General features: G+C 39.6%; 1 protein-coding gene across 1 annotated transcript; it reads right to left on the reverse strand.

Annotated features, from left to right (window-relative positions):
- Positions 1–2,723: 2,723 nt before the first annotated feature.
- Positions 2,724–4,226, reverse strand: LOC128715821 (F-box/LRR-repeat protein 14). Its single transcript, XM_053810739.1, has one exon. It carries the CDS (start codon positions 4,224–4,226, stop codon positions 2,724–2,726), a length of 1,503 nt encoding a protein of 500 aa, XP_053666714.1.
- Between the last annotated feature and the right edge of the window lie 10,842 nt (positions 4,227–15,068).

A 15,068-nucleotide genomic window follows, 5' to 3' on the forward strand; every position in this document is an offset into this window, starting at 1 on the left:
CATTTATGAAGCATGTGAAGCATGTTGAATATCACTTATATAGAAATGACTTTAATTTAAAAACGAAACCTTTATCCCACCGTTAACATACCATTCATCGCCACTGGTCATCATGAACTGGAAACCATCAGGTTGTTATGTTGTGAAATGTTTAAAGGAGGTAAAGCTCTAACAAAAAAATCCTATTTATGCGTGTTTTCTGCATTCCAACCGAACACACACGTTGTGTTTGTTGTGTATCCCATATTGACACTGCGAAAATGTGTGTCAACTGATGGAAAACAAATGCATTTGGAGGAGAAATAGGGAAACATTTGTCAAAGATAATCAAACATCGGTTAACCGAGCTGAAACTTGGATTTTAAAATACAAACATACACGACACACTAGGAGGACCCTGTAGAAAAGGCATGTATAGCCAACTAAACCAGTTTGTATATGCGCTTCAGAAGCATATTTTTATCCCGTATGCATTTATTTGTAGCACAGGGTGTTTTACATCGGGCGCACCACATGATTTACGAAGCACCAGTTGTAAAAAAAAACTCCATGTAGCAGGCAATGTTATGACAAAACTCCAGAACACGGGGGCACTTTGCCATTTCGCAGTAAGTAGATGTGTAAACTGTGAAACATTACATATCGAGGCAGGCTATACGTAAATAGTGAAGAAAACCTTTTTCAGCATGTCGTTTTGAGGTTTGTTGAGAAGTTTTTTGCAGCGCTTTCCAATGACAAAATAGCCACTGCACCATAAGAAGGTTGGTTGTTGTTATATGTTTAGTATTGCACGCCGAATGGAACAGAAACCAAACTAATGAGGACGTACGGTTGTTCTTGAAGGATTGTGTGTTTTAAATCGAAACACAATGCGTTGACACGAGCAACACTACCACTATTTAAATGTTATTGTGGAGATTGATTTGTTTTTTGTTGTTTGCATTATTTACTAGCGAAAAAAACATGAAAACCGAAAGCTCGGTAAACATCTTGGTGTTGAAACAGTTAATTTGGAACGGGTAACATTTACATTTCCGAACAAATGTACATCGAGACTTGCAGAAAACATGAGTAAAAAGGTATGATGGTCACATACCATAAAAGAGCAATCTGTGTTATGGGGCGTTTGGCTATTTTTTGCCAGTAAATAATAACAATCAGCAACATGGTAAACTAAAGCGGTCAACAAAAATACGGAAGGAACATTTCTTTCTTTCATAGCAGACAGCTTATACGCAACGATCGTACAAAAAACAGAAAAGGATAGACTAGTGCACATAGTTTTCAGTATTTGGTTTTAATCTTTCCATTATTTTCATTTCCAGTGTTCTCAAATCCTTCAATACATTGCTCAAAAACACATTTTACAGGAATTATTGTTGCATGCTGGCACACACGAACTACCCTTTTACACATTTTGACATGTATGCGCCCTCAGAGGCATGATCGTGTAGGTGTATGGATGATGAGGGATTTTCTGCACGGAACTTTACCAACTTAAAGCATAAACAGACCATAATGTTTGCTTTTTTGCAATTAATCACATTCAAGACTTGTTTCCACAAATGCATAGAAATACATGAGACTTCATTATTTTCAACATGCAAACATAGGTTTATGTTCTGTAAAATTTCCTGTTTTTATTTTTATTTTCTGACTTACAAAAAAAATTAAAACGGAACAGAGATCGATTGCTTGGCTTGAGTTTATAATTTGATGTTTTCTCTCTTTCCCTCCATCTCCCCCTCTCGCTCTCTCTATTTCTCTCTCTCTCTCTATCTCTTTATCTATTCATCTCTCTCTCTGTTTCTTTCTGTTTTTTTCTTATTCACACATCCATCACCCACATTTTCGTCCTGCTGTAGTTTACGAACAATTTGAATCGTTTGAATCGTATGGCTTTTGGTTTGTCCTAATTGTTTTACTTAAAATTACAACAATATATCGCTACGAATGATGGACGCGCCTTACTTCGCAACGGGACCTGCAGTATAATTCTCCTTTTGATTGTAACGCGTCTGACCTAGGATCGTTTAAGTTCTGCGTGTTTGTGGTCTACAGTACACCGACCACATACGTTCCCTGCAGACATCGGAGCACAGCTTTCTGAACAATAACGGAGAAGAGAAGGGTAAATCCCTTACTTCATTTCTCCTTTGGTACAGCACAAAATTGGTGTAACTTATAATAATAATTAATTATGATACAATTAAAGCCTTTTAACGTAACACATCCCGCACAACTACACTTCTCCTGCACGGGAAACAGATGAAATGGTCGACGCGTTAGGGACATTAAAAAGTCCTCAGTCCCATAAAACCTTACCTTCGATCACAATAGCCTTTTCTTTTTTTTTTGCTCCCGAGCCTGGCACATGTATTTTGGGATAATGGTTTAATGCTTAATCTTTGCCACGTACTGATAAATTGAAAAAAGTCAACAAAATAACATCGTTTTCCATAAAACAAACATACAATGAGAATGGGAAGGGTTTCGGAGAGATGTTTGTAACTGAAATAATCTATAATTGAATTATTGTAACGCTACTTACAATCAACATAAAGCGTTCACCGCTTTTCGGTATATTTTTGCTGTTGTTATTCGTTTTCCTGCCTGTGGTTCTTTTACTATGCTATATCGCAACCGATGCCTTTTTCTGCTTCTTTTTTCTTCCGTTAGCAAACTTGATACTAAAACATAATTCTTTAGTAACCTACAGCACATCACCGGACATGCCACAGGCCTCGATTAACCTTCGACAGTCGCGGTAGTTGATTAATTTTTTGCAGCGCATTCGGTGTTAACCGGGTGCAACCATAAAGATCGATGGCACGTAAGTTGACCAGTTCGGCGGCCACAATTTCTAACCCACGATCGGTAATGCGACTACACTGGCCAATGTTAAGCGTCTCTAGATCGTGAAGCGATTTGGCAATGCGAGAAAGACCTTCATCGGTGATTTGACACGCACTGAGGCTTAGAGAGCGCAGCTGGAATAGACCTTGCGAAATGTGCACCATGGCCTGGTCGGCCACCTTATCACAGAAGCTAACATCCAACGTTGAGATCGAGCTGCAGCCTTCCGTCAGGTACGCCATACCGATGTCCGATATGTTATCACATGCGCGCAAATTCAGCTCCTCTAGGCGCGACATACGCGCCAGATGCTTCAAACCACTGTCGGTGACGGAAACGCAGAAACTCAGATTGATCGATAGCAGCGAGCTGAGACCTTGGGCAATGTGTCGTAGCGCTTCGTCCGAGAGCCGCTGACAGTCCTGTAATCCCAGGTACTCGAGGGCAGGAGTTCCGTCCGCGGTTTCTTTGCTAAGCCCGGCAAGATGACCGATACCGTGGTCCGAAATATGCCAACAGGAGCGCAAATTGAGACGACGCAACTTCTTCAGACCCCACGAAATCAGCAACAGACCCGTGTTGGTGATGTTGCTGCACCCTCCAAGCTCTAGCACTTCTATATTTTTCAAATGTTGTGTGATGCGTCCAAGGCTCGAATCGGTCACCTGCTTGCAAAGTGATAGATTGAGCACTTTTAGGTTAGGGAAGTCGGCAGCAAACGCGTGCCCTATAGCCATGTCCGTGATATTGTAGCAGCCGCTCAGATTAAGTGACTCTAAGTTCGGTACGCCGGTCACAATGTCCTTCAGAGCGCGGCGCACCGATAACACCTGGACGCGTTTGATGCCTCGTTTGACCAACGAGCCGAACAGTGTCGGCGAAGGCCGCCGAAGATGCAAACTGGCTTCAACGCCCCGCCAGCAGCTTTTTGCGTACGCAGCATCACGCCAAACGGTGCACACTTGTGCCGCACGGCCACGATCCCTGACGCTTAGCTTAGCGAAGATCATTGCCAATATTTCTGGGTATAGATGTCCGATGTGTGTGCCTTCTTCCTCGATGGCCTGCGTGGGTGGAGTGATCGGACTTTTGGGACGGTTTGCCGACCGGATCGCCGCGTGATGATGGTGATGATGGTGAGCTGCATGGTGTCCGGCATGTGCGTGATGTGAGTGGGCATGATGGTGCGACAGATGATGCGATGGAATGGTGTATATCGTTGGCGAGTTCGCCGATTGTTGCAGATGTGGCTGATGCAAAACAACCGGATAGGGCGCGAACCGATGATGATGCCCACCGGCGATCGTGTGCGGTCGGTGCGATATGAAACCGCCCGGAATTTCCGTCAGCATAAAGCTAGCTTCCTCCATTGACACTCTCAACGTATTTGTGCGGCTAAATCACAACTCTTAACTGAGAATTTGCAATAAGAGAAATTTCACGCACGAAATACGTTTTGTCTCGCGTTTTTATTCAATACACCATTGCACACATAAAGTTTGTTTTTATCAAAAGTCACGCGCGGTTTAGCGGTCTCGTCGGATTGGAACAGCTATTGTGTGTGCTTCGTGTTCGATTCTCACCACATTCTATCTTTGCTGATCTCAGCAGCAAAGTCCGGTCTTGATGGCATTGCCGTTTCCTCTATTTTTCACAACGCCCAACGCAGATAAGACAAACTATGCTGTACAATAAGCAACGATCCCACGCGGACCCGACGTAATTGTTGCCGTAAGCACGACGAAACCGCACAAACTCACATAAACACACACACAAACACGCAGCACACACACGCTACTAGACATACAATAGCGCACAGATTAGATTGCCAAATACGCGCTGTACAATTAAGTCGCTGCAAGCACCAATGGTCGATGTTAGCACTGAGTTGCACACACTTTCTGGGCTTACTTTAACAACAATATTACGGTACCGCCTGGTACGTAATCAGACACCAATACAAGGTATCTATCCATGCGTTGCAAACGTGCGTAATGATTTCGAATTGTAGCAATATTCCGCGATCGTTAGGTAGTGCAGCCGTATTACGTACTATTCCTGATTGCACCGTTCTACCTTACACGGGAGGGGTAAGAATTTTAACTTTTCAACCGCGAAATCGCGCAATAGGTAAACAGCACGGTAAGCACGAGTTCAAATTAACAGATTTGTCAGAGCACCACGTTCAGCATGTCCGCTCGGTACAAAAAATGAATGAAAAATGAAAATGGGAATGAATGAAGGCCGAACTTGAATGAACCGAACGAGATCTCGGCATGAGTATGAGAGTGTGTTCGTGTAGGCATTAATACACCTGCGATGCAACGCACTGTGGGCAAATATCGTAGCAAATTATTTCAATTAATAATCATAGAAACATCATTTAAACGTGCTATCGTGAAAAGTGATTGCTAAATGGATAGATAAAACTCTAAATATCTTAAAGTGAACATGTTAGTGTTCAATAGCAAAAAAATACATCACAAACTGTGATTCAATTGGGGTGACAAATGAATATAGCGTAGAACAAAAATAACCATGATGCTTTCATATCTTTGGACCGATTGTATAATGTAAAAGCATTGTGTGATGTGGAAAGGAGATGAACTTATGTGGATTTTCCTGGAATTTTAATCTTAATTCCGATTTCGATTTCAGCGCCATGGTAATCAAACGTTACCGTTGATTATTGGATATTTCGAAATAATTTTTCAGAAAAAAAAGGAAAACATTGTTGAAATTATTTATTTTATTATAAAAGTATTGTTCAAATTGAGAATATTTACGTACTAATAAATTTCCTGATCAATACGGTAAATACAAAAAATCTATAGCATGCAGAGAAATAAAATTTTGGTGAGGTATTTTTAAAGTTTCACCCAGTATGATGTGGTACCCTTCGTGCCTTTTCCCTTCATTCGCTTCGAAAACGTTCATTTGCATCGTTCATTATTTTCATTCCGTTTCGATTATCCGTGGTAATATTCGAAAAACCAGGCAACATCGAACAGTTTCTACCCATGTGACAATTCCTGCGGTATATCGTATACAGGCAGTCCCCGAGATACGCGGTACCTTTTATGCGCGAATTCGGAGATACGCTTTTTTTGGAAATTTGACAGCTGAGTTAGTTTATAGTATAAAATCTAAGTAAAAAAGTGTGAAATTGGTCTAAAATAACTTACTCTGTCATACTCCCGGATTCGACTTACGCGGATTTTTCCCACGTTATAGCGGTCCACTATAATAGCGTATCTCGGGGACTGCCTATACAGTCATTTCCTGAGTTACGCGACACTCGATTTACAGGAATTGGAGATACGTGAATTTCAAAATTTTGACAGATCGTGTAATATTGTAAAAAAAAATTGAATAATTTTTTTACTTGTCAAATTTAAATTTTCCCAAAAATACGTCAAAACATTAACTTAGGAAAAAACTTACTCTAATAGAAACAATCGTAAATATATCAATTAACAATGTGCTTCGTAAAGTGAAAAGAAGATATCTGAATGAAAGGTATCGTCCGCATCACGCATCACTTGTATCCCAAACATAACATTTAGACCAGACGCCATACGAAACATAAAAGAGCCCTAACCGCTATTTCCGTCTTGCTTGCACTCACACGAGATGGTAACACGCTTCGAAGCTTGGGCCGATTAGATTGATTTTCCCCTCGATTGCAAACTTCCCCAAGTGAACCAAAACCCCTTCCTTTGGGAGAGAGCACAAAAAGGTATCCTACACACACTCTCACACACACTTTTTGCTATGCCTGTCTTATTCTACTCTTCCTTATCTTTGTATGTTCTACATTGCTCTACCTTTCTCTGTGTTCTTCTCTGACACCTCTTCCGAACTGTTTTGTCTTGTAGGAGATCGTGTGCATTACTACTCTTTTCTGCATGTGTGAATGGATCGATGGGTTTGCGCACGGAAGTGGAAGTGCGTAAGAGTAAAGAGGAGTGTGACAGATATTTTTGTATTCGTATGATTGCACGGATCAGCTGTAGAAAGAACGAGAACAGAACTTTTATATTATACCATTTGATAGCAATTTACCTCGACGGCGAATTGATGCGGCCACTAGAGAGAGTGTTTTCTTATCCTCACACTCTTGATCCTGAAACCCCACAGCACCCCTCACGGGACGTAGGTACTTACGCTGTGAGAGCCGTGGTGAAGATTTCAGGTTGTATCATATTAGTATTTCACCATTACTTCTATGGCAGAAGATGTCTTATAGAAGATGGTCCCGAAGCTTCCACCTCCGAGTCGCGGATGTCCCTCTCTAGCGCTAGGTTGAAGAGTAGACAAACTAGACCATCTCCTTGACGCAGAGCCATGATGGTAGCAAAGGGTCCTGAGTAGTGATGAGAAGTTGGAGGTGGATCGGTTGATCCGATCCGATCCAGGCTTGAAAAATCTGATCCAATCCTATAATATGTGATCGAATGATCCGGGATCACTGTTGAATAGTGTCATAGTGGATCATCATTGCTTGGAAATAGTGATCCCTTGTAAGGGGATTGTGATCCCTAGCGATCCGGGATCATCGTTGCATGGAAGTAGTGATCCCTTGTATGGGGATTGTGATCCCTATCGATCCGAGATCATCGTTATATGGAAAAAGTGATCCCTTGTATGGGGATTGTGATCCCTAGCGATCCGGGATCATCGTTGCATGGAAATACTCCCCTCTCCACCCCCCCCACCCCCACCCCACCTTCATCCAGAGATCAGGGATCATTCGATCCTATCCGATCCCGGTATCGTGTAAATTTACACGTTCCGATCCCAACCTTGAGAATAATTCCCATTACTGGCATGAGACGTTGGTCATTGTCATTCGTACTAGTCTGAGTCCGTGTTGAGTCGAGCCTGCGTGTTTATTTCACCTCCATTGGCGCGGGGGTGAGCAATTCTGCAACGTATTACTAGGCCAACCAAGTAGTGATCGGAATCGATGTTGGCACCTCGAAATTTAACAGGCTCGATTGTCTTCAGCGGCTTATCAACACGTGGTCGATCTGATTGTTGGTGACTCCATGCGGGGATACCCACGTGGCTTTGTGGATATACCGACGCGCAAATTTTGTACTTCCAACAGCCAGATTACTTGCTGCTGCAAACTGGAACAATAATTACCATTGTGGTTACTTGTTGTGCCCATTTCTGGCATAATTCATACACTTTTTCCTTCTAAACTGCTTTTCCAGGGGCCTCCTATACGGCGAGGCCCTAGGCGGTCGCCTACTCCGCCTACCGTTAGATCCACCACTGAGTATGATATTACTTACTTACTTATCCCGCGCTACAACCGCTTAGCTGTCTGGGTCTGCTGCAGGAGTCCTCTAAACCGCTCACGGTTGAGTGCCTTCATCTGCCAATTTTTGGGCTGGGCCTACCACGCCTCCTCTGTCTATATGGACGACCTAAAAGGACTTTACGGCTGGGTCGTCCGGTATCATTCGCCTGACGTGACCAGGCCACCGGAGCCTGGCGAGTCTAATACGCTGTACGACAGTAAGTTCGCCGTACAGCTCTTAGAACTCGTCATTGTAGCGACTCCTCCTCCTTCCACATATGGGGCCAAAGATTCTTCCGAGCATCTTCCTCTAGAACACGGTTAAGAGGGTTTCGTCAGTTTTGGACAAAGTTCATGTATGATATTATTATGTATTATTTATGACAGCCCAAACTAGCAACTTTAAAATAATACAAAAATTGGTGCTTTTCGGTTTTACATGCACCAATTGTTGTGGTATTTAGCAAATATATAAAATAACAATTTAACAACATTGAACATCCAAACATTATGCTGTATTAGCTTAAGTAACTTGTAAATGTATTTTTTAAAACATTTGCCGTCGATTGTGCGCTCTAGTTTGATTAAAAACTGGAATTAATGGAAGATCCTTCCTTAACTAAAGGATACGCAATGGTGGATTTTTTGACAGCAAAAATTAAAATCGTGATTTTTTGATCGATAGGTGGTAAAAGATTTTTGTAGTCCCCCCTATAGGGTTTGAAGCTACCCTGGACATATTTATTGCACTATGGGCTCATGAGTTGAGTTGGTCATGCAAAGGTAAAAATTAAAATGTTATGAGGTATGTTTTGATTTTTGTTTCCGTGGCTGTAATAGTTAAAAACAATGGTGGTTATGAAAATTATGAAAAATTGAGGAAATATTTAAAAAAACATAAAACTATCAGCGATTAACTTCTAATATATTAATGATTTCAGGATGGTTATCATATAGTTAACAACATAACAATTTTTTAATATTTATTTTAATATCTTTAATGAAAAAAACTTTGTTGAAACATATTTTATTTTACTTTGCTAAATTTAATGGGAATATTCCCTTGCATAAATGTTTACTACATATTTAGACAAATTATAATAAAAATTTCATGCTTCACGGGAGTAAAATCTTTAAGCAGTAATGCTTTTAATAAATAATAAAATAAAGCTTCAAACCCTATAGGGTTTGCCAAAACTTTTTGTAGTCCCCCCCTATAGGGTTTAAAGCTACCCTGGGCAAAAATTTGACATGCCACTATGGGCTGAACGTAGTCATGAAGCAAAACAAAAGAAAAATGAAAAAATGTTTTTATTTTTTGGTTCTCGTTGCAGTGGTGGTTTTAAACGGTGATTTAAGGGAAGTAAGGCTTTACTGCTTAAAGATTTTACTTCCATGAAGCACGAAATTTTTATTATAATTTGTCTAAAGATGTAGTAAACATTTATGCAAAGGAATATTCTTAATAAATTTAGCAAAGTTAAATAAATATATGTTTCATCAAAAATATATAGTATAGTTGGAATAGTTTTGATTTTGATGACCGTTTAACCGGTTGGCCTGAGAATAGCTTGAGAGTTTTCTATATAGAGTTTATCATGTTAAACTCCCAGGAAAATATTCCATATTGTTAACAAACACCAACTTCTCCAAACCAACACCAAAAAAAAAAACAAAAACTTCTAATATTAAATATATATTAATGTTTATTGCGTTGACCTGTCTTCTTCGTCTTCAGTTATTGCACGTACGAAGCTGAAGGACCTGTTATCCGAGAAAATCGATTAACCGGCATGTGGTCGGTCCGCAGTTGTCCAATCGACGATCTGCTGTATTATTAACAAGTCGCATCACCCAAATTTGGGTGATGCATTATGGAAATCCGTTTGATTTTGAATCAAGATAATTAATTATCCGAAGCATCCTTGAAAAACCCTGTAAACAGGCACTTACTTTATAATCTTTTGGTTATTTCACAAATAATAGGCCTTTTGAAATGTGCTATCGAACGTTGCACACAAGATGGCATAGAGCCTTACAAGTTCTACCAGGGAATAGAAATTCCTGCTCAAATGGTTTCGTTTATGTTACGCTACGCTGCCCTATAAAAACTTAATTCATGATTGATGTTGATTTTAAAACAAAGTCTTGGAACTTTTTTACGTTTTAAGATGCTTCATAGTTAACATTGTACCCTGTTACTCCATGACAATTTATTAAGCAATATTCATTCGATATGTATTTTTTTTCAACCAACCAGGTCCGGGATAAAGCAAAAGACAAGGAGGAGATTCCTAGAGAAAACTCAGCCCATAAGCGATGACGCCCCTTCATAATTATTATCATTTTTTTCAATATTACGGAATAACTAACATAACTATGGAAGAAACGGTCCAGATGAGACTTTACGTCAGACCTGTCGTGTGAAGACCGTATCCGTCACCAATGCACCACCCGACCGCACCTAAAAATTATAGTAAATAAATCAAATAGCATTTTCTTGTATTCTTCTTACAACTATTCCTTTTCTTTTTCTTATATTTTTTTCTTGTAGAACAGTGTTACTTGAAGTTAATAATAACATTATCTTAAAATTCGCTAACATCAATTCAAATAAATTGCCGGACATTTCCTTGCCAGTTTCCTTAGGCATGAGAAGGCTAATGAATCTTAAATTTTCATTAGTTGTGTACTGTCTTTTTTGGCTCAAATAAAAATCTTTGTAGCGACATATTTTAAGTTGAAAAAGGTATGAAACAAGCTGCTGAGCAAGAAACAATGCTGTTCGATTGAGGAATTTTAGTTGTATCAGCATGATCATGCGACTATAATTCGGTTAAATTAAACGGACGCTATGCGCAAAATAGTACAAATCAGATTACCATCTGATGATTAAGTTCAAATTAGTGTATGTATGTTGTGCAAGTAAATAAAGAAAGGTTATCCGTATTTATTGAAGAACAAGGTATAAATATTACACTCTGTTGTTATTTGATTACAAACGGACGACTTTAAGGGTTCGTATTTCATAGCGGTTATATTTTTTATAATACAGATTTAGTTTACATTATACAAAAATTGACATTAAATTAAAAAATACAAATTCAACCTTTTTGGCGTTCAATTGTTCTACGGAATTTGAGGCTGCTGGAAAGATATTTTTATACACACTTTTGACAGACTAGAACGTTTTTAAGCTCACATATGACTAAATCTTCAATTCAAAATCTTCAGCAAAGTATTTTTCATTCAAATAGTGTTGTGAATAATTTCAAATGGTGAATTATAATTTAATTTTATGACAATTTACTCCCTACTTATTTCGCTACTTAAATTATTTGATCAAATCGAATAAAGTTTGAAGAACAACAACTAACTTTGCCTATGCTTTTCGTATATAAAGAAATATTCATTGGTGCATAATGCGCTAAGCGCCACAAAAAAGCAAAAACTTTTACTGTACAAAAACAAAATGAATAATGCGCAGAATGCAGTCTCATTATGAAAAATTTGTTCTCTTGTTTAGGTTTGGTGTGCATGAGCTCTACCTTAACTAAATTTTCGTAAACTAAGTCTGATAACAACTACATTTGTTTTGTTTACGTTTATGTGGCGTAGTGGGGTTACTTTCTTAGTTACCACCAAATTGGTGGTTCATTAATCATTTTTACGGTAATGTGTTTACAGGTCTGACGAGTTTTTTTTTCTTTTCATTCTTTCTTAGCGGTGTGTTTGCCGTCAATGATGCCGCCATTGCCATAGCTTCTCTCGCATCTCGGCAAGGTTGAGTCATGTGCTTTGATGAGCATTGATATAATACCTGCTCCTGATGCTTGTTGAGGAGCAATATGTGCTTGTGGCAGAGAATCTTTATTTTGATACCCATTATTTTCAGCATTAGATATTCGAGAATTCGGCTTTCTACTCTATTGTGGCATTGGCTATTATTGCCTTGCGTTTGGCGGCTATGCTTTCTTCATCCGTTGCATGGGAGCTTGTATGTGTTAGAAAGAGGATGTCTGTTTCATGTTTCTTTCAACTAGCTTACACCGACCATCCAGTCCAAGCCGCAGTCAGCCAGCCGCAGAGAATTCCACATTTTGTTTCTTCCACTTTGCCGGCTTTTCCTTGCTCGGACATTTCCGCGGGCTCCAGAGAGGCGAACCTGTTTCGTTTATTTCAACTTCTTCGTCCCGTTTTGTACTTTGAATCGTACGTGTGCTGCTCGTTTGTGTTTGATGGTCATCGCTTTAACTTTATTCTTTACCGACAGCGGCGATCAGAGCCAAGATGAAGAAGATCGACACCAAAAGGAGAGTGAAATACCCAGACTAAGCAAAATAACAAAAAATGAGAAAAAACGAAATAAGAGTAACGCAGCCAAACACCATCGTCAGCATACTGAACATTTGGTGTACAGTAGCAATAAGTGAACAGAAAAAAAACAGAGTGTTTTTTTTCGATTGCTATTAATAATGTATTGATAACAAACAAAACAAAATGTTAGCAAATAATTTCTGTAAATAAAATCACCTGGAACGTCATAACGGTTTGGCAAGTGTGGTGCAAATTGTACATAGTTAGTGTTAGTACAGCAATTTAAGCATTAACAATAATATTACAAGCACATTCAATAATATCTATGGCGTGTAACAGCAAACGCGGTGAGATACGAAGCGAAACGATGAAAAACTGTTAAATGCATGCAGAACCGCTAATGGACGACGATAGAAGGAACAGTGATGATAGGGAGAAAGGCCTATAAGGTTGGATGCTATTTGATTTTATGCTCATGAGAGTATGCTTCAGCGTATAGACGACTCGTTGACCTGTCCTGGCGTAGGTTATGCTGGCTCTTTCGTCCAGGCAACGGTGTTAGGTATGCGTAGCGAAGGGCACATGGACACACCGAGAGTTCAAAGCAGAAATGCCGCTACATACTATGCGGCTGCAAATGCACATTATAGCTTTGATGCAGTTTCCTGTTTATTTATTCTGTTTGGTCTTTATCGACGTCTATTCAGGAGGATACGACAAGTTCGACAACGGATCCTGTACACATTTTCTTTATTCGAAGGGTACGGTTTCCTTTAATTGTGTCGAGTCAAACTCTAGTATTGCTACTGGTAAATGTATGTGGTCAGTCAATATGGGTAATTTTTGTCCGCCCAATAACAATGAAATGATTCAATAACTTGCCCGCTAAATGGTTTCAATCACTTACAGCCAACTAACTCAATTACTTAAAAAATAAAAGAAAAAAAAATTGGTTCGCTTGCAGGGGTTCTACTTAGTATGGGTGCATACTGTTCAAATATGTTACTTAACTATGGACATACGCATCGCTTATGTAACTTCTAAACTGCGGAATTGCATTGGAAAGGATAGATGATTTTTGTACATTAGCCATGCGGATTAAAATTTAAATAGAATCGAACAGTACCGGCATATCATTATGCTCGCTCAAAACCCCTGCAAATGTGTAATCTCTCTGATTAAATTTTGGTAGAGAAACATTGAGAGCATAGCTCCGCCCACCTAGCATCAACATGAATGGACATGCAACATTTTTTTGCGTACAAACAAACCGGAATGCAACATTCGAGATGAGATCGTCACACGACCCGTAGGACTGCGTTGTGAGTTTTTTTTCTTTCAAGCTGGTATGGAATGAGTTGTTTTTATTGCAAATGAACAACGTGTGCTCATTTACCCTGATTGAATATTACGCTTTGCGAAAAGAATTTGTGTGTAACAATATCGCAATTGCAAAGCAAAAATATAACATTTTTCGTATGAAAATATTTGGTTTTGTTTATCAAACATTTACAATACAATGATTTCAACAAGACAAAATTATGTTTCAATGCAAAAACACCAGCTAATGTTGAAATGCAACTGAGCTGACGCGCCCTGTGTAGAACGGGATATCTGCCACATCGGCTCTGCTTTGTGTCCGCAAGAGTGAGCAGATGCACCCGTTGGTTCGCAAGAGCATGCATGTACATGTTGGGAGAGTTTTCCTCTCAGCTTGGCTGAAATATGAATGTTTTATGCTATGCTGGAGCTGCATAGTCAGCTAGAGATGCTGTGCTCGCTCAGAGTAGTAAATTCAGTCATGTTGAGATCTGTCGGTACTGCCGTGTTCCGTGCTGAGTTGTAAACAGCAAGCTTTAGACTCCTCACACTAGATCGGTTCGTCCGTCGGGCTTCGACAAGAGCTAAATAACAAAGAAATTAATTAAACGTGTATTGGCGTAATGTGATGATGACGCGATATAACTCACAACAGAACGAACAGAAACTGCTCAACCAGTGTTACAGCGAGCCAGGAACACGCTTCACATTTGCGCTTATGCGGGAGCTTAAACTCGTGAAACGAAGAAGTGGAATAAATGCAGTGCCATTCTGAGGATTGGCAATTGGTTGCCACGGAAACGGATAAAAGTGAACGGTGTGAATAAAATACAACAATAAAGAAAAAAATGTACCCTCCACACGTAAACCCGCCAAACTAAAGCAAATCGTTTATTAAAACTACGATCGTGAAGCCCCATCCAGCAAACGCGATACACAAAAACATCACAAAGTTAGCAACCGTATGAAAAGAAGTTACTGGTGAAACCTATACTTTTTACCTCTACCGCGCGGTAGCATTACGCAGCGCTTGGAAAGATATAATTCTATTTGGACTAGGTGTTATTGTTGATATCGTTCATTGTGAAGTTGCTTCGTAACTCGTAGTGGACTCCAAGTGATGCATTTCAATCTGTATATAATGTCCCACACCGTGTGTGTTCTACTATGCGTTGTGTAAGTTTTGTGTATTCGGGGAGCGTCATATCGCATATAAATAATAAAATCTTGTGCGTGTTGAAGTGAACGTAAAATAATATAAATA

This window comes from Anopheles marshallii, chromosome 3, assembly GCF_943734725.1.
Source record: "Anopheles marshallii chromosome 3, idAnoMarsDA_429_01, whole genome shotgun sequence".
NCBI classification, from domain to species: Eukaryota; Metazoa; Arthropoda; class Insecta; order Diptera; family Culicidae; genus Anopheles; species Anopheles marshallii.

Bases quoted from the DNA above. Each gene is read 5' to 3' on its own strand.
- LOC128715821 (XM_053810739.1), bottom strand. From the start codon at position 4,226: ATGGAGGAAGCTAGCTTTATGCTGACGGAAATTCCGGGCGGTTTCATA.